The sequence below is a fragment of the Danio rerio genome, chromosome 23 (genome assembly GCF_049306965.1).
Source record: "Danio rerio strain Tuebingen ecotype United States chromosome 23, GRCz12tu, whole genome shotgun sequence".
In the NCBI taxonomy this organism is placed as follows: Eukaryota; Metazoa; Chordata; class Actinopteri; order Cypriniformes; family Danionidae; genus Danio; species Danio rerio.
This window is the reverse complement of record NC_133198.1, coordinates 37,620,700-37,642,500: the sequence shown is the minus strand read 5'-3', so window position 1 is coordinate 37,642,500 and position 21,801 is coordinate 37,620,700. Positions and strand designations below refer to the sequence as shown.

Below are 21,801 nucleotides of genomic sequence, written 5' to 3'. Positions count from 1 at the left end.
TACATACAAAATAGGTGTCAAAATCTGTCAAGCTAACTTTATAAAAAAATGTAATCTTTTTTTTTTTCCTGAAAATGTCTTCTAAATTAAACAATTTCATGAATGATTTACAGACCTGTGTATGTTGTAGGTTCAGTTCTAATATGTCCTGCAAAATAGTTTAGAGCACAGCTCTCTACCCAAAGGAAGTTTATGTTAGTTGTAAATAAGGGTGTTTTTATACTTTTGCACAATACTGTGAATATATTAGAATTGCAAAGAGCATATGCATTAAAAATGTGAAACATACATATTCAGTGTCTTGTATTCACATAGCTCACTAAATGCAGTGATGTCTAACTTTACTGTAGTTTTCAAACGGCTGTGCTAATAGTATAATGTGCTGTCTTGAGCTTTTTCAGAAAGAGTCACCAAAATCTGACTAATTTGCATTGGAAAAAAAAAACTTATAGACTAAACCATCATAATGAAAACACGACAAAGCCATTTGACTACCTTGTTCATTAACAATGCTGTCAGAACTTTTTATCTTGATGACACTGACACTTTTATTGACATGAATACTTGCTTTTCAGGAATGAGCTATTCATTTTGAGCGAGTGACTCGCTTTTGCAGGTTATCAACTAGGTTTTGCAGTTTGTTCTCATTTTTTTGAGAAATGCATTAACTGTTGTGCAAATGTAAATAGTGTTGTGAAAAATACACCAAAGCCACTGAGAAAAAAAAACTGTAGATGTACAAATTTACAAATGGTCAAATGACAAAAGTACATATTATTATTTATATTAAACATTATACATCACAGTTATGTATTTATTTGTTTAGATAGATAGATAGATAGATAGATAGATAGATAGATAGATAGATAGATAGATAGATAGATAGATAGATAGATAGATAGATAGATAGATAGATAGATAGATAGATAGATAGATAGATAGATAGATAGATAGATAAACAGACAGACAGACAGACAGACAGACAGATAGACAGATACATAGATAGATAGATAGATAGATAGATAGATAGATAGATAGATAGATAGATAGATAGATAGATAGATAGATAGATAGATAGATAGATAGATAGATAGATAGATAGATAGATAGATAGATAGATAGATAGATAGATGGAAAGAAAATGATAGATATAGAATGATTGACAGAATGACAGACAGACAGACAGACAGACAGACAGACAGACAGACGGATAGACGGACGGACGGACGGACGGATGGCTGGACACATGGATAGATGGATGGATGGAAAAAATGACGGACGGACGGACAGATGAACGGACAGACAGACAGACAGACAGACAGACAGACCGATAGATAGATAGATAGATAGATAGATAGATAGATAGATAGATAGATAGATAGATAGATAGATAGATAGATAGATAGATAGATAGATAGATAGATAGATAGATAGATAGATAGATAGATAGATAGATAGATAGATTAAAAGTCCTTCAAAACTATAATGAACACATGAACAAGCCACTATTAGACCCACAGACGTCTTCGAAGCATGACGTCAAAAGCTTCGCCGTATAGCTTTACATTTTATTTTTCCCACCTTTTTGCTCTCCGAGACGGAGCGCTGACACCGCACAAAGGTAAATAAGAAAGTGAGTGATAGAAAAACACAGACGGAGTGCGGGAGAGCGAGCGTCGAGAGCTTCTTTTCATCTACAGGCTTTTAAAGCGTTCAGTCTATAACCCGCAGGTGATAAGTGCTCCATCCCGCCTGCCCCGTCTGACACCGCTGATGGGGTTTCTATAGACTGCTTGTTTTTATTTCACCCTCGACACCGACAGGCCAGACATGCTTTAGTGCAAATCGCTGCTCCTCCCTGGGAAAACTGCAAACCCCCCCCCAGCTGACAGGACGCCGGTAACACACGTCTGATCTGAGGACAGCTAAAAACAAGCGCGTTTCTCAAGCTCGTAATGAGTTCTGCTCACGCGTCAAGAGAAAAGCACAAATAGCTCTGCATTGATTTTTATTACTTCTTTGTTGTTTTGACTTGCTTTGGCAAGGTAGAGACAATTGCTATGGTTTTAATTTTGTTGTTTTTATTAAGGGCGAAAGTAGAGAAATGATTGAAAATGATGATTTGAAGCTGTGATTCTCACATGACATTAAGATGCATAACAAATGTATTTGAAAAGAGTAGTGTCCAAATGAAAAGCATTCAATTATTATTAATATCAAGGTGTGAATTATACTTTGATGATCAGGGGGATCAACTTTATCAGCATTGTTAGTTTGTGTAATATTGTCAGAATCACCAGAGTTCTATGCTTGTAGATCATTGGGAATCCTTCACTGTCACTCAGGACCACAAATCCTGTCATGCACCACACATACACACCTGTTCCAGTTGTCTTTTGATGACACTCAAGGACTGATTGCACAGACTAAATTTACAGCACACACAGACTTTGCCAAGTCGTGTTATACTGTATTGTGAACATTACAACGCTTGTTCTTTGCCTTGCCGTGTTTGATCTTTGATTTGTTCTGTTTGTTTACATTGCTTTCTGCCTATACTTACCATTCTCCTGTTTATTGACCATGATTCTGGTTTCCCTGCATGCATCTGTTTGCCCCTGTTTTAACCATTGCTTACCTGACCATTCTCATAATAAACCTGCATTTGGATCCTCAACTCATCGTCAGTGTCCCTCACATTACAAAAGACTCAGCCAAGTCTGTGTGTGAGTGTGCTCTATATCCATGTAATCAGTACTTGAACAGCTCCCAGCTGTGTGTCTGTGTAATCAGAGGAACACTGGAACAGGTGTGTGTACGAAGTGCATGACTGGACTTGTAGTTCGTAAAGTGACAGAATTGCAGTCCACGTGAAAGTGTGAGTTTACCAATGAACTGCAGCCGCTAGATCACTGGTGATCATAACAAATATATGTTTCATTGAATCAAATGTATGTATTTATTTTTAAAATCAGATGTAATTTAATAATAAAACGTATTTAAGTTTTCAGTTTTTAAAGGAATATTTAGTGTATTCTGACAGTACTCTCTGATTTGGTCATCAAAATACTGCATAAAAAAAGGTATATACTGAATTTGATCATATTTTAAATGATTAAAAACACCTTGTGGTAAAATCTAGTGGATTGAAGGACAAAGTACAAGGGTTTAAATCACAATTAATTCATATTTTGGCCAGAGTTCATTTCATCAATAAAAACAAGCATGAAAAATGTTCATTGCAAGTAGCTTAAAACAAATAGAAACAGGACAGGTCTGCTGCAGCTCTGATCCGCTCATCTAATGAATGAAAAGCAAAATTCAGCAGTCGAGCGGATTAGAACCGAAATTAATGATGCTTAGTTTTAATCTTTTTGAATGAATTGGAGTCATTTTTTGTCAATGATATTACATGCTGATGCAGCCACTGTTAGTATCTAATGATATCCATGTCATCCCATCTTTGTCTCGTCTTAGTCTTGGAAAAAAGTTCGTCTTCAAACATGGATGAAATTAAAAATCTGTCATCATGCTCATCCTTTACTCACTTCATTCCATTATAAGTTTCTTTCCTTTGTTGAACACGAAAGAAGATATTCTAAAAAACCTGTAACCATTGGCGTCCATAATATTTGCTTTTTCTACTATGGAAGTCAATGGCTACAGGTCTCCAAAATATCTTCTTTAGTGTTCAACAGAAGAAAGAAACTTATAATGGTTTGAAACTACACAAGGGTGATTAAATAGCGAGTAAATTTTTGTTAAATTTTTGGGTGAACTGTCCCTTTAACTAAGATTTTGGGTCTGCACTGTGATCCATGAAGTCTATAAATAGGTCATCAAATGATTCTTGTCTTAAAAATATGCACAACAAGATGTTTTGGTGTAATAGATGAGAATGATCATATGCATTTCTGTTGCAAACCATGTCTTTTTCTCTAAAAAAGGTTCTTACAGATTGCAAAGTCACATAATGATGAAGCTCCATCTTGATTGGTCAATTTGAATTGACTGAGTACTTCAGTTTGGTCACATGGCCAAGGAAGAGATAAAACTAGATAACTTAGCTTAGCTCTTAGCTCTGGGTCTTTTCTATTCTCTCTGCAAACTTATTACATTCAAGCGCAGTGCACATAATATTACATATTTTTATAATTTCATATTTTTTTTATCATGTCACACAGTTATTTTGTAACTGATTCAACTGTAACCGAAGCAAAACATAGCTATTAAATAGTTTTACCATTAAGTATTCTGTGAATTATTTTGATTTAAACACTTAACACTTAACTGCACCACATTTCAATACAATATAGTCACATAATACAGTAGCAATGCTCTCCCACATAAATAGCTGTTATAACTGCGCTGATTTTCGTCTTTGGTATAAGACTGCAAAGGGTGGCTTGGCTAGAAGTGTTTTACATCATCACACTGATAACCTTTTAAGTCTTTCGGCAGTATTACAATTTGAACCACTGTAGTTAAATTGTCACTCTTAAAGGAACATTAAAAAACAATATTGTCACTCTGAATAACATTTTTAAATGTAAATCATGACAAAAATACAAGATAAAAAGAACATAGGTGCTGTGAAAAATCCAAACTGCAAAGCCATGATTCCAGCATAATATTGAAGTCGTTCTTCCACTGCATTTTGATGTCTCAGTTTTTGTATTTTAATACTGTAAACAACACAGTTGTGTTACCTACCTAGCGATGCTCCAGTCCGGGTCAATCTTCAGGACAGTGGGGTCATCTGTGTAGTTAAACTTCACCTCTGGGTTCCTCAGCTCAGCAGAGTCAATGTCCACCATAACCGGAGTACTTACTGCATTCACGCCGGCCGGGGTCACACACACAATTTCCTTTGAACTCCGCCTACAGACAACAGAGGATAAATGACAGAAAAGAATCAGCTGAACAGCATGTAAATACATTTATATGGTATTACAGTATATTCAAAGTCATCCTTTAAATTTTACATTTTTTGGTGGAGTGGGGGGGGGGTCTTAGTATTAGCATGTTTAAACCAATACAAATGCCAAACGATCTTCGACAATTTGACAGCAAACGCTGCAAATTCTCACAACATAAACAACTGAATAAACGCGCAGCAAATGCTCGATCCAAATGCCTTATTCAGTGTGCGTGGTTATTAGTCTAGTTGTACAAGCTCGGAACTTTAAACTAGCACACAGTTAGCATAACTTTTAGTTGCTGCAGTTTTATTCCATGCAGTAGTACGGTTTTGAGAAGCCTTTATGATTAATTAACCGTGATGAATTAAAGCGTGGTTAATAGGGAAAGCGGTTAATCATTGCATCCCTATACGGATAACACGTGCATCGTTACAAAGCGTCTTAAAACTCTACAGAAACAAATGATTTTGTAACTACCACTCTGACACATTCTGGCAAATTAGGAATATTGATTCCTCAACATTAGTCTCTGCTTGGGTCCGGGTTGTACATGTACGGCTGAATGCTGGTCCTCTCACTCATGTTGCTTCTCTCCGTCTACATACCTGTTGCCATACATAAAGAAGGGGAGCTCTTGGCTCCGCCCCCTTATTAAGTTGGGAAGTCGAAACTAATTTCGACCTGTGCACACCCCCAAAATGACACTGTAACACATCACAATAAAAAAAAATATTTTAATTGTGCTTTGAACTGAGCCTAAACTGTCACACTCAGAAGAACCATTATATTAATATGAAATCTTTAAAAAGGGGTAAACTAGGTGCCCTTTAATTGCTTTTATTCATTCATTCATTTTCTTTTTGGCCTAGTTCCTTTATTAATCTGAAGTCGCCACAGCAGAATGAACCGCAAACTTATCCAGCATATGTTTTACGCAGTGGTTGCCCTTCCAGCTGCAGGCCATCACAAGGAAACATCCATACACACTCATTCACACACATAAACTACTGACAATTTAGCTTACACAATTCACCTGTATCACGTGACTTTGGACTTGTGGGGAAACCCAGAGCACCCGGAGAAAACCCAAACGAACACGGGCAGAACATGCAAACTCCACACAGAAATGCCAACTGACCCAGCTGAGGCTCAAACCAGTGACCTTCTTTCTGTGAGGCGATCGTGCTACCCACTGTGCCACCGTGACGCCTGCTTTAATTGCTTTATCATCTTTAATGTTTAGGTTGAAACTACGTCCCACCAAACAATGTAGCAAATTTTAAGATACTTCAGAGAACCTTTTTTTCCGCATGTTTGATGAAGCTCCATCATTTGTCTTAACAAGCATATGGATATCAAAGACTCCGGGTCTCTTTTTCTCTGTCTGTCTGGCTGAGTCTCTCCTCCTGTACTGGAGACGTGCCTGCAATCTCCATGCACATCCCCTTAGTACGTTGCCATGGGAACGCTTTTCAAGATGCACACCCCAGAAATCCTCAGAAGACTGCACATATTTTGACAAGGTGGTTGTTACAAACATACAAAAAAAAAAAAGAAATAGATGGAAGAGTGCAAAAAGAGACTAGTTGTGGTGCGGATAAGCCACAAATTTCCTCAAAGGTAAAATACATGGATATTCAGCGGAATGAAGTTCAAAACGCAATCATTGCTTTGGGATATTTTCTCAGAGATTTAGCATTTTAAATATGTAATTTGGATTACAGACATGTAGAATACATTTGAATATGAATTCGCTGGATATTATGAATGGAAAGACAGAAAGCAGGCACGAGAAAAGAAGCAGGCGTCTGAAAGCAATGGCTCACATGAAAATGAAGATCTCACATCTTTTGAAACACGTTTGACATCATTTCTTTAGTAAAACACAAAAACAGATGTTTGACAAAATGTTCGACCTGCTCTTTTCAATGCAATATGAACGACGGCTATCGAGCAAGAGTTGATGATGAAATGAATGCAATTTTAGTCTATTGCTCATACGATGCTATATTTTAATGGTTTTAAATATGTGTATTTAACATGGAGTAGACAAATAGACAAAGAGACTGGAGGTGCTCATGTTCTGTGGCATGAATAATAGGATAACCTACCAAACACATAAATATAATACAATTATGTCAATTACCCAGCATAATTTTTGCTGAAGTTTATTTATTCATTAATTTTCCTTCAGCTTAGTCTATATTTCAGAGGTCGCCACAGTGGAATGAACCACCAACTATTCTAGCATAAGTTTTAGACCGCAGATGCCCTTCCAGCCACAACCCAGTATTGGGAATGCGGAAGTTAGATTGTTTAATATATATTTCAATGAGCGCCAATGTTATTTGGTTTCCTTTGTTCTTCAAAATAACTTATTTTAAAAGCTATAATGGTGTGGTACAATGTGAAGGTGTATAAATTATGACAATAATATTTGACTGAACTTTAGTTAAGACTTTTTGTGACATCAATGCCCTAGTTTCCAGTCTTTCTGCTGTATTAAATCAAGCTCACTCTTTAAAACATCTTCTTTTGTCTTCCACAGAAGAAAGGAAGTGTATATATCATCTATTTAGATGAATGGAAAGACTCCATTCATTCCACAGTATCATAGAGAGCAGCCTGAACGTTTTTCAAAACATCTGCCTTTATCATCGAATAAAGAATCCTCAAAGATTTGAAACGATGTGAGGGTAAGTACTTCAAACGAGTAGAGAATTTTAATTATATGACTGAATAATTATTTTAATTCTTGCTTTCTGGGACATACAAATTAAAATGAGCAGCCTGAACGCTCTTTAAAACATCTTCATTTATCTTCCACAGAAGAAAGGAAGTCTATATATCATTTATATACATGAATAGAAAGACATGATGGGAAGTAAATGATAACAGATATTTAATTTTGTAACACAAATGCCCCTAGTCTCCATCCATTCCGCTATATTAAAGAGAGCAGCCTGAACATTTTTCACAACCTCTACTTTTATCATCAAATAAAGAATCCTCAAAAATTTGAAATGATGTAAGTGTAGGTACTTTAAATGAGTGCAGAATTTTTATTATATGAGTGAATAATTCTTTTTAATTCTTGCTCTCTGGGACATGAAAATTTTAATGAGCAGCCTGAACACACTTTAAAACATCTTCATTTATTTTCCACAAAAGAAAGGAAGTCTTTATATCATCTATATAGATGAATGAAAAGACATGATGGGAAGTAAATGATAACAGAAATTGAATTTTGTGACATGAAGGCCCCTAGTCTCCATTCATTTCACTACACTAAAGAGAGCAGCCTAAACATTTTTCACAACCTTTACTCTTATCATTGAATAAAGAATTCTCAAAGATTTGAAGTGATATGAGTGTAAGTACTGTAAATAAGGACAGAATTTTGATTATATGAGTGATTTATGGCTTTAATTGTTGCTTTCTGTGATATAAATGCACTTACTCTTTCCTGATCTCTCCTACTCTCATGAATTGTAATAAAGTGAGCAGCATGAACATTCTTTTAAATATCTCATTTTGTGTTACTCATTTGGACCAATGTGAGGGTTAGAAACGATGACAAATTTTCATAGTTGGGTAAACTATTGGTTCAGTTTTTTTTTTTTTTTTTTTGGCATGGAAGCCCCTAGTCTCAATTAACTTACACTGTGTTAAAAGCAAGCAGCCTGAACTTTCCTCAAAACTTTAAAATGATGCAAGAATGATGTAGAATATTTCATTTAATGATTGCCTTTTGAGGTTTGAACGCCTCTAGCCTCTCTTTAACGTTCATTGTATTAAAGCGAACAGCGTGAACTTATAAATTTGCATGAATGTAAGTGAGAGTCAATGATATTATTGCATATGTTTGTTTTCATTGTCTTTTTAGGAGGTAAATGCCTCAAGTGACTCTAACTGTCACTGTAAAGTAAGCAGCCTGAACATTCATCAAAATGTCTCCTTTCATGTTCGGCATAAGAAAGTAACTCTTATAAACTTGCAGAGATGCGAGTAAGAGTCCATGATACCAGACATATCTTTGAGGTAAATGTTTCTAGAGGTTCCACTAACTTTCACTGTAAATCAAGCAGCATGAACATTCTTCAAAACGTCTCCTTAGATAGTAGAAAGAACTTCTTATCAATGAAGAATAGATAAATGAAGACAGACATATTACAGTATGTGCTCTTTTTAGGAGGTAAATTCGTCTAGTGACTTCCTTAACATTTACTGAAAAGCAAGCAGCATGAACATTCTACAAAGCGTCTCCATTTACATTTTACAGAAAAAGGTAACTTTTAAATGTAGAATGATGTGAGTGTGAATAAATGACGACAGTGATATGTTTTTTGAGTATTTTTAGGAGGTAAATGCCTCTTGTGACTCCATTAACATTCACTGAAAAGAAAGCAGCATGAACTTTCTACAAAACATCTCCTTTTATATTTTGAAGAACAAGGTAACTCTTTTCAATGTAGAATGATGTAAATGTGAATAATTGATGACAGTAATATATTTTCTGAGTATTTTTAGGAGGTAAATGCCTCTAGTGACTCCATTAACATTTACTAAAAAAGGAAACAGGATGAACATTCTACAAAACATCTCATTTTATATTTTACAGAAAAAGGTAACTTTTTAATGTAGAATGATGTAAGTGTGAATAAATGATGACAGTCATATGTTTTCTGAGTATTTTAAATAGGTAAGTGACTCTAGTGACTCCCTTAAGATTCACTTAAAATCAAGCAGCAGGAACATTTTTCAAAACGTCTCCTTTTGTGCTCCAAAATTGTAAGCCATACAGGTTTAGAATGGTCTAAGGGTGATTAAAAGATAAAGAAACATTTATTTCGATTGAAGCATAGCGTCCTCTCACAGTGGGTGAACAGGACAGGGGCGTTCTGAAGTGAACCCTGGCTCTGTGTCCAGGTGTGGCTGACGTCTCAGTCAGCGAGAACCGCGGTAATCCTCATTCTTTCCCTCTCTCATGTCGAAGACTTGGCAGCGAGACAATGTTTTCATTCTCCGCTGCAATGCAGAGCGGTCTGGTGCTACAGATAGACAGGCGGACGGCAGGAACACTCATTCACTGTCCCTGTCCGCCAACGGAAGCGCACAATCGACCGGGACCGCCTGTGCCATAACGCGGCTGATGTTCCTGCCTTCAAAGTGTCTCTTTATGCTGTAGATACACACTGAAGAGTTTAAAAAAAAATAGATCTGGGTGTATTGACTGACGGACTGACAGGTGGACGTGCTAAGGTGAGATGCCGGAAGACAGCTTTTTTTTTTTTTTTGCAGGGATACAGATAAAGACAACTTGGCAGACGAATAAGCAGAGAGAGCGAGAGAAAAAGGACCGCATTAACAAGCAAGCAGAGACTCTAGGCTGGCAAATGCTACACCAAAACAGCCAACAGGCTAACCATCAAACCGACTGGCACGTCGCCTATGGAGCATATAAAACAGTCAAATAAACAAACAGCAACTATATGACGGACAGAAACACAAGTTAAAAGGAAAGCCGGACAGATGGAGAGATAAAACGGTAATAAGACAGACAGAAGGGCAGCCAAAGAGACAAACAGATTTTTTTTTTCCGTCTCTTTTCATATTTTGGAGCTTTTGCTTTATTATTAGACTGGTCACGGGATGGTATCGCTTTTAGATCAGTCAAATGAGGTGGAGGTTTATTTGTAGTCAGATGCATTTGACGTTAGCTGTGTTTCCATACAAAGGGAATTAGATTATGCGCAAACTAGAATATTGTGTAAAGCATTTTTGCGAATAAAACATTGTTTCTATTCAGTAATTGAAAGAGAACAAAAGTGTCTCTTCCTGATAAACCGGTGACAAAAGTATTAAAAATAAAAATGTCACTTGTCTCCTCCAACAGAGAAGCCACTGAGGGACCTTTTTCTTTTTTAATAAATGACCTGTGTCATCAAGTCAAGTCAAAGTTTATTTATGAAACGCTTGCTAAAAACAACAAGTGCTTATCAACGTGCTGTACACACATACACACCAACTAAAACAAAGGACAAATACAACAGACACATGACTCTCATACATAGATATATACATTAGATGTTGCCTACCCTGTTAATGTCTATTGGAAGTAATGCATCAATAGAGCCGCCATTTGAGAATGAGAATGAATCTCTGTTATGAACGACTCCTTCACTAGCCGACAATAATACAAGTTTCTGGCAGCGCAGCATCTCGTTGTCATATTTCTCTTGCATTGTTTGCTGATTTTATTCAACAAAACTAACATAAGCCCAGTGTTTAGTGCGAGTTGGTATAACTTGCCTTATGGTGAATGCAGTAAGTGACTGTATTATCATCAATAACGTTAGCTGTTTAGCACAAAAGTTCATATCATACAAAAACGTAAAAAACTAAATCTTACCTATAAAATGTTTTGCCTTTGTGCTTTGTTTTCCTTGTTTGTTTGTTCCTACACCCATAGATAGCGCTAACGTTTAGCATCTTCACGTAGTAACACTGTCTTGACGAGTGCGGTTGAATAGCACTTGTCCTGGGAGCACTGTATAAATATGGCGGCGCGATTGACGCATGCTCAGGGTCCGTATGCGATATCTAGTGTATATACAGGTATCTATGACTCTCATATAGTATTAAAAGCCAAAGAGTAAAAGTGGGTTTTAAGACTAGATTTGAAAACAGAAAGGGTTGCAGCCTGTCTAACATGGAGAGGCACATTATTCTAAAGTTTGGGGGCCACCACTGCAAAGGCACGGTCCCCCCTGGTTTTTAACCTTGCGTGTGGAACAGCCAAAAGTAGCTGATCAGTACATCTAAGTGTTCTTGATGGAGTGTACAATTGGATTAATGAAGACAAGTATTTTGGTGCTAAGTCCCTTTAGGCATTTAAACATCAAAACTAAAATTTTAAAATGTATCCTACACTGTAGACGAAGCCAATGAAAAGAAGCCAATATGGGTGTAATGAGCTCTCGTTGGTGTGCCCCCGTCAGCAAACGAGCAGCAGCATTCTGCATCCTTTACAGACGAGTAATGGAGGTCTGGCTAATACCCACATAGAGGGCATTACAATAATCTAGCCGGGTTGAGATAAAAATATGTATCACCCTTTCAAAGTCGCTAAAAGACAAAAAAAGACTTGAGTTTATATAATTGCCTCAACTGGAAAAAAAAAGCTTTAATTACCGAGTTAATCTGTTTATCCAGTTTAAAGTCACTATCCATAATAACACATTAGGTTTTACAAAAGGATTTAACTTTAAAAGAGAAAGACCTGTGGTGGCTTTTAGAGGTGCGAAACCGCTCTTTGTGTCTTTTTGTTATGGATGTAATAATACTGAACTATTTTGAAGATAGAAACTGGCATTTTAGAATGACCAAAACAACATACTGTACACTCACCGGCCACTTTATTAGGTACACCTTTCTACTAGAATGGAACCACTTTCCCCTTCGGAACTGCCTTAATCCTTGGTCCTAGAAATATTCCTCAGATATTATGGTTCCTATTGACATGATAACATCAAGGAGATGCTGCCGATTTGTCGGCAGCACATCCATGATGCGAATCTCCCGTTCCACCACATCAAAAAGGTACCATTTGAGTACAATGAACTCACGTTCATGTTCAAGAAACCAGTCTGAGGTGAGTCGCGCCTTAAAATTGGACGTGCTGTGCATTCAGAGATGCTCTTCTGCATATCTCGGTTGTAAAGAGTGGTTATTTGAGTTACTATTGATATTGCTGGATTCTCCTCTGACCTCTGGCATCAACAAGGCATTTGCGTCCACAGAACTGCCACTCACTGGATATTTTCTCTTTTCAGATCATTCTCTGTAAACCCTAGAGATGGTTGTGGGTGAAAATCCCAGTATATCAGCAGTTTCTGAAATACTCAAACCAGCCCGTCTGCCACCAACAACCATGCCACGTTAGAAGTCACTTGAATCTTCTTTCTTCCCCATTCTGATGATCAGCTTGAAATGCAGCAGATCGTCTTGACCATGTCTACATACCTAAATGCATTGAGTTGCAGCCTTTTTATTGGCTGATTAGAAATTGGCGTTAACGAGCAGTTGGACAGGTGTACCTAATAAAGTGGCCAGTGAGTGTATTTTATAATGTGGTCAGTCCCATGTGGTTTGATCCCATTGCACCTATTTCTTCAATGGGACTTCAGCGTTTCCATTGTAGTTATGTACATAATTACTTTGTTTCTTCCAGTCCCTTTCGATTATAAGATATTATTTGTTACTATAAACAAAAAAACCAAAATACCAGAGATCTACATAATTAACTTCTTTATTTTGTATAGGAAATATTTTACTCACAAACCAAAATTAGCGAATACGCATCCTTCCTTTTGACAGTTTTTAATTAAAATTGATGTGTAAATGACTTTTTGGTTAAAAACAAGAAAAGTGACATTCTTGGAATATTTCCATAATTATTAAATATCCCGGATACATTAGTCCTCCTTTATTATTGCTGTATTTGTGTTATTGTTTTATTTTTATTTACTTTTTTATTTTATTTTTACTGTTTTATATGTATTCATAATATAATTAAACTTGCTCTGTTATGTTATTATCATTGTTACGATTACTGTCTTTTTTCTGTGTACGTTCGTACAGTTTTCTGTAGCAGTAATATACAGTTGAAGTGAGAATTATAAAACTCAGTTTGATTTTTTTTCTTTTTTTAAATATTTCTCAAATGATGTTTAACAAAGCAAGGGAATTTTCACAGTACGTCCGATAATAGTTTTTCTTCTGGAGAAAGTCTTATTTGTTTTATTTTGGCTAGAATAAAAAACATTTAATTTTTTTTAATCACCATTTAAGGGACAAAATTATTAGCCCCTTTAAACTATATTTTTTCGATAGTCTACAGAACAAACCATCATTATACAATAACTTGCCTAATTACCCTAACCTGCCTAGTTAACTTAAATAACCTAGTTAAGCCTTTAAATGTCACTTTATTCTGTATAAAAGTGTCTTGAAAAATATCTAGTCAAATATTATTTACTGTCATCATGGCAAATATAAAATAAATCAGTTATTAGAGATGAGTTATTAAAACTATTATGTTTAGAAATGTGTTGACAAAGTCTTCTCCCCGTTAAACAGAAATTGGAGAAAAAAATAATCAGGGGGGCTAATAATTCAGGGGGGTTATTAATTCTGATTGCAACTTTAAGTCATAGTCCCACTCATCGGCTTTATTAATTGTTTTTGGCATGTTTGTTCTAAGGCAACACTGGGTGTCCAGAGAGGCAACATTTATAAATAAACTAAATTATTATTATTAGTTAGTTTTTATGTGTATTTTCAAAATGTATGCGCATCTTGCCTTTCCGTTAAGCATTTTCTGAAGCGTTATTCCATTGTTAAGTGATTCATTTATCCTGGTAGAAAATGTGGTGGAAGTTTGGCACAAAATATGAATAGAAGAGAAACACTCACTTTTTAAAGTGGCACGGGTGACGTCCAATATTGACCGCAACAGAGCTGCCGGCGTTGAGATGGTTTCCTTCGATTGTGATTCTGGTTCCTCCTGAAAGGGGTCCCTGAGCAGGCTGGACACGGGCGAAATATGGCGTCTAAGGTAGAAAAATTAAATATTGAAGAAAGCATTGCTTGGAAAATAAACCTAAAGCAACAAGAAAATTCATTTCTTTCTCCAACACTATATATTTTAATCTGCTTTCAGATACAGTAGAAATTCCTCTAATTTGACACATGTGCCTTTTATTGTATGCTTAAATCACATATGCAAAACAAAATTTAAAGGGATAGTTCACACATAAATGAAAATTCTGTCATCATTTAAATGTTATTCACTTGTTCCAAACCTGTTTCAGTTCCTTTCAACTGCTGAACACAAAGGACAACATATTGAAAAAACACTAGAAACCTGTAACCATTGACATCTATAATAGGAAAAACAAATGGGATAGTTTCCAACATTCTTCATAATATCGTTTTTTTTTTTGTGCTCAAAAGACCAACAACAACAACAAAAACTGGTTTGGAAAAAGCAACATTTTCTATTTTGGTTAAACTATCCCTTTCAGTGTAAGGTTTTGTGACATTTTTCATGTGGAGTTTTTTGTTACCATAAAATTTTCCATTTCCCATTTAATGTGTGATTTTAACATGTGACTGACTGTAAATTTGATGCTAGTGTATTTTTTCTGTAATTTCTAAAAAAATTCAATGTTTAAAATCTTGTCATTTTGCTTCTCAAGTAATAATAATATGATAATCTAACAATATTATACTGGATATAAGATAAAAACACAGCAAAAAGACAGCAAAATCTGAATTAATATGTAGGATTAAGTGTCTTCGGACTCTTAGATGCTCACCACAAACGTGAAAGCCCTTGGTGAGAGGGCTCTGTAGTCGGCCACACAGTCTCTCACGCAAACCTCTACTTGGGCTTCCTGTACACGGTACCCTGTGGCATCATTCAGCAAACACACAATCCTGCAGAAGAGAGAAATATCACAATCCTCTTTAGGGTTTGTGATTTATAACACTGCCATGTCACCCAAGGCCTCAGGGGGAGGAAGGTGAGTAGATGAATTTATATGTTACAGCACAAGTAAATATTATTGTAATAATTAATCTGTTTCTGATTTATTACCCCGCCCAGACATTTTTTTTTTTTCCTGCACTGCAAGGATTCTTGATTTAGATGCATAAAAGTGGAAATACTAGACCATTTATTGACAACTGATAAATAATCAGAGACCTGAACTAACAGGATTTCACCAATGCATTTTATTCATTGGGTTTGATAGATCATACAGTGAAAAATGCGTTATAGACCTTAGTCAGGCTGAACACCATATTGAGTTTTACACAGTTGAAAACGAGAGTGTGAGGAATAGACTTACAACAGCAAGCGTTGTATACACATTTTTTAAAACTGGAGCTCTTGTCTGGCGTGATTGTCTGGCAACAACTAGTAACATGTTGTTCACTTCCATTAAAATCTACACCTCACAACCATTTCAAGAGTTCACATTTTGCTGATGATTGATTATAAAGCTTGTTTGGAATGCTTTCCCGGGAGAGAGCCCTGAGCTCATAAGATCCTCGAGCTCGGGGCTCCCACCAGTTTGCAAGACGAGAGGGGAGTTTGAGCTCAGGTAGGTCTCGAGAACTTCCTTGCTGTAGAAACTAATGAACAGATAGTGATTGAGTGATCTTAAGAGGTAACTAGTTACTAGGAGCATGTCTATGGTGGCGATTTGGATTAGTCAATTAACTTAGGGGTGCATTTGTTTGACGGTGGGAGGAAACCAGGCAACCCAGGGGAAACCTATGAGCATGGGGAGAACCTGGCTGGCTTCGTAAGGACTAGAACCATTGTCGTTCTTGCTGTGAGGCAACGGTGCTAACCACTGGGCCACCGTGCCACCCATCTAGGAAAGGTGGAGGAGTAGGAGTGGAAGGGGGATTCTTCAAAATGAAGATGGCTGTCATATGGAACTTAGGGTACGTATAGTGACTTAGGAATCATCTGATAGGTGAATCATAAATTGAATAATGCAGGGCCGGCTGCAAGCAATCATAAGCATGTGATCCGCTCGAAATTAGTTTATAAATCCTGGTCAAAAAATGAATATGGAAGACTGGGTCAAACAAAAGTCTACTATCAGGTTAAACTATCCACACACCGGATTTAAAATGTATTTGTAATATAAGCTGAACAGTTAGCATGTTGTTGAATAACAATACTGTATGCATCATTGCCACAAATGCTGGGGGCCTAGAACAAAGCCTTGAGTCACACTATGTGGAAAATGGTGTTGTCTACCAATCTGTACATCCGACAACTGTAAAATATGAACGTTTGTCATACTATTCAAATGAAAATACAAATTTAAACAAGATTATGAGCCAGCCACAACATGTGTGGAGGCATGAACGATTGACTGGCTCGCATCACAACTGCAAAAAAATATACTGATGCGGTGTGATTACTGTTTATACAATCTATTGGTGCAACTCACAAGTGATGGTCTCTTTGTTGCAAGTGCAACCATTTTATTTACCGTGTTTTGAGCTGCTGTGGCACGACGGAAGCAATTGTTTGTAATTTTTCTAACTAATTTTTATATCTTTGTTTTGTTATTTTCTGTAAAGCTGCTTCTGGCCACAAAAAATCTTTATGTTCACTTCTAAATGGTAAAAATAAATGTGTTTAAGGGATTATAGGCAACATCCTGAGATCTCCACTTAAGAACAGTGGTGAAAAATCATACTTAAGTAAAAGTAGCATTACTTGCCTAAAATGTAGAGTAAAAGTATCTGTTGTAAATATTACTGAAAGTATAAGTAAAAAGTAGATCTTTCAAAGGTACTCAAGAGTAGTGAGAAGTAAGCATTACGCTGTAAAAAGCTGATGCATTTACATGTCATTTGTTTTGTGTGTAAACGTAACATTCTGTAGTGCATTTAGTTATTGCTCAGCAGGCACACAATGTCATAAGATGTTAATATTGGGTTAGATTTAGGTCATGAAGAAAGGTGACCAAAATTCATTGTATAGCCAGCGTCTAAAGACAATATTATTTTGATGTCCAGTAATGACGTCAAATAATGTTGATATTTGGTTGATTTTAGGTTGTGTTGGAAAGTGACCAAAGTCCAATGTTGAGCCGACATCTTAAGCCATGGTTATATTGACGTAAAATACTGACATTTATTCATCAGGTATGGCAACCAAAATCCAACATCTGATAGACGTCATAGTAGTAACGTCCAAATACCATCAAGCTACAACAATATTAGATATTAATATTCGGTTGATTTTAGGTTGGACGTTGATGTCGGCCTGACGTTGTGTTTTGATGTCAACCTGATTTACATTTCCAAACAAAATGCAATGTCCCACAGCATTGAGGTAAACAGTCTCTAGTTCAGTTTCTAATGTTTTTGGACATCTTCTACACTTTTAATGCTTCCAAACAGTTTGCTGCAATTATAAATCGCCCATGTCTTGAAGTAGTTCATTATGATGAACGTTCTATGTGCGATTTGATTGGACAGGAATCTGAAGACAGATTTTTCTAATCACCATAGACAAAATAAATAAAGTAGTGACTGCATGTTGAAGGAAAGTAGTGGAGTAAAAGTGCAGTAAAAGTGAGCAAAAGTGTAAATTACAGTTCCTGAGAAAAACTACTTAATTTCAGTCATTTGAGTATTTATAATGTGTTACTTTACACCACTGCTTAAGTATCATTTAAATGTGCTTTAATGCATTATAAAGCTTAAAGCATTAGAATCAGTACTCAGTATTTGTTGATCACCATGACAAGGAATCTGTACACGGTATTGACTACAAAAATCCTGATCGGAGCATCCCTATTAGCAAAAGCTGTATAAAGATCTACCCATCCATCCATCCATCCATCCATCCATCCATCCATCCATCCATCCATCCATCCATCCATCCATCCATCCATCCATCCATCCATCCATCCTTCCATCCATCCATCCATCCATCTATCAATCCATTCATCCATCAATCCATCCATCCATGCATAAGATGTTGTCAAACAGCAGCACAAGTCATTAGACTGCCTTTATATTACAGGTTTTCTTTCAAATATGAAATATACCACTATTCTGAATTAAATATAGGGAAAAATATGGGAAAAAAAAACAAAACAAAAAAGAAAAGAAAACCACATTTTACCCACCTTTCTGCACTAACATATTCCTCTTCAATAGGAATGCAGGGTACTTTTCCCAGTCGAACACCCGTCATAATGTCTCTGAACTGCAGACCGAGGTTTTCTCCAGTGATGGTGAGTCTGGTTCCACCTTGCCGGGGTCCGGTCTCTGGAAACAGCTGTGAAATAAGAAAAAAATAGAGACATTTGTTTAACTGGAGATGGAGAAGACGATTCATTCATTCATTTTCCATCAGCTTAGTCCCTTTATTCATTAATGGTCGCCACAGTGGAATAAACTACCAACTTTTCTAACATATGTTTTACACGGCGGATGCCATTCCAATTTAATTCACCTATACCGCATGTCTTTAGACTGCAGGGGGAAGACCAGAGCACCTGGAGGAAAACCCACACAAACACTGGAAGAACATGCAAACTCCACATAGAAATGCCAACTGACCCAGCGGGGACTCAAACCTGCAATCTTCTTGTTGTGAGGTGACAGCGCTACCCACTGAGCCACCATGTCACCCTGGAGAAGATGATATATCAGACTATACAGTAATACAACCACAAATTTCCTTTTTGACATATTTTTTGCCTTGTTAAAAAAAGGAAGAAAAAAGAAAAGGGAAAAGGAAAGTATGGGATTTCTGATATCCAGACCATATAATGGACCACTGGTCAGCATATAGGTCTTGGGATTGAACCCTGTAGCTCCTTACAGTCTCATAGTTCCAACACAAACTCAGACGGCTTGCATTTTAATGGAGACAAATCACCCCTTGGCGCAGGGGAGCAGAAGCCCCTAATGCTGGGCTTGGCGAGACACCTCCCTCCAACCCCCCCTCCATCCATCCTCTAATTGAAACTTATTACCCAGGCTCCCGGATCCACGCTTCAGAGCCGCATGGCACAAGGCAGTGGGATAATGTGATTTATTTAGCCGGATTATTCTCCGTAACGAGGACAGGTGTGGCATGACAAAACAAATATGGTGAATGATGTGCAGTGGTAACAGCAGGACGGTGCCCCGTAACAGCCATCATGAGGTAATTACAGGTACTCTGTACGCCTGCTCCCATGACCACAAGGTCTCCACGGCAACCTGGAGCTGGGCATCGGCTGCATCACTGCCACAATGGCTAGGGGCCTGGAATTGATCCTTGAGGGACCCGTTTGATGAAAATGCATACCAAACTGTGCATTCAACAAGTGTGAAATGAGAAGATCTGCATTAAGTGTCTGATTTCATTTATGACAGTGCCTCAAGAATTTGCTCCCTTTCATGTGAACTGAATAAGCCAAATCTCACAGGAAGTTGATATTTAAATTGAAGTGGCATGCAGAGGAATTCACTATAAAACTGAACGAAATGAACACATATAGAGCTGCACGGTTTTGGAAAAATTTAACACTGCAATATTTTATTTCTCCGCAATATATATATCAAGCATGTGATCAGCCGAGGACAAAAAAAAGAAGGACGACGAGACCCTGATTTATTATTATTAAAAAAAAAATAATAATATTTTTCATATAAATATTTGCTATTGGCCACACCATTGAAGTTTTTTTTTTTTTTTAAATGTTTGGCAGTTTTTGACAGTTTTTTTTTTCCGATGTGGCAAAATAAATGATTAAAATAAATGTATTTTATGTCATATAATAATAATATGCATTTAATAAACAAAATACGGTCATAAATAAACACAATGGAGCAAATAATAAAAGTGAAATAAACAGTTGATTTACAGTTTTCTGAGGACAGTCTAACAGTATTCGGTTACAGAAATCGAGAAATCATATATAAGCGAACACTTTATAGTCTTCATCATAATAATTGCTCAATAAAATGTATCTTTAATAAACTTCTTTATGCTCAATTAAAATGCCCAGAACTCTCATAAAGTGCTTACATACTGTAGTCACAGGCCTTAAATTGATTAACTTTCACTCTATTATGTCCACAAATCTGTGTTTTGACCTGTGGTTCCTGGTCATCTATAATCCCAACTCAAATTTGCATATCCTGCAACTATTGTGGACACTCATTGCGATATCAATGCTCAAACAATATAATGTGCAGCCCAAATATGAACACACACAATTGTGTGCTATCTTTATGGGGACCTCTCATAGACACACAGATGATTGTTATACTTTACAAACTGTATATGTTTATCCCTTACCCCTAAACCCAGCCCTCACAGTAAACATTCTTCATTTTAACATTTTCAAAATACCTTAATCTATGTGATTTTTGATCCTTTTGTCCTGATGGGGACAAAAAAAAAAGGTTGCTATACTAGTGAGGAAATTTGGAAAATACACACGTAAAACTGACTGGTCGCTTCACATAATGATCTAAACAAGCCATATATGGAGCAGACTTTATGCAAGTCTTCATGCGAAACTCAAGTAACCCAATTATGAGCTGGTCAGAACAGCTTCAATATGCATGTATACGTCTGCACAGTACTGTAAATGCAAACTGTACAGATGAAGCACATACAGTACTGCAAAAATGACTCCAATTCTGACCTGAAAATTTGCAGAATTTGGACTGAAGACTGTCGCTTGGGATTACACCAAAATTAACCTACATTAGATGTCTTTTATTATGCTCAAAAAGAAAAAAAAAACAATTTATACGTTTCTAATTAAATCAGCCTCAGAGCAAAATGATAGATAAAAATAATATCTCTCAACATGAGTGGGAGAACACTAATACACACACACACACATGCGCGCGCTCTCCCCCAGGACCTTGTTAAATTATACACAGTTAAGTAAATCTCCCTTCATTATCAGCTCTGGGTAACGATACATTTCAAAAATAAAATATATGCAATTACTGGGATTAAAGTGCAGTAGAATGCACCAAGTCTCCTGCTGATTTCCAGTGGCGAGATTATTACTGTTTGTGTGTCGCTTATACCCCCCACCACCCCTCACCCGCCGCCAACGGGTGGGAGGACGACAATAGAGAGAGAGTGGGAGGACGGCGGGTGAAAAGAATAGGGGCAGATTGGGGCGTCTGAAGAACCCCGTCTTCCAGATCCCATCCGCCCACAGACCACCTGCACGGTATGTAAGACGCAACGTTTTCCTGATGTTGCGTTTGTCTCCTGTCTGTCTGCTCTTCAGTCTTTCATCAATATAGCACC

The 21,801-nt window shown here is 36.8% G+C and overlaps 1 protein-coding gene across 2 annotated transcripts in view; it reads right to left on the bottom strand.

The window, feature by feature from the left end:
- The window catches only part of plxna1a (plexin A1a), a 424,291-nt gene that overhangs the window by 76,891 nt on the left and 325,599 nt on the right, over positions 1-21,801 (bottom strand). For both annotated transcript variants that reach the window (XM_017353686.4, XM_003201217.7), the window contains exons 13-16: positions 18,656-18,807; positions 15,305-15,425; positions 14,400-14,536; positions 4,714-4,881 (exon numbers count right to left, since the gene is read on the bottom strand). In XM_017353686.4, coding sequence (XP_017209175.2) covers positions 4,714-4,881; positions 14,400-14,536; positions 15,305-15,425; positions 18,656-18,807 — 578 coding nt within the window. The remainder of the gene's footprint in view (positions 1-4,713; positions 4,882-14,399; positions 14,537-15,304; positions 15,426-18,655; positions 18,808-21,801) is intronic.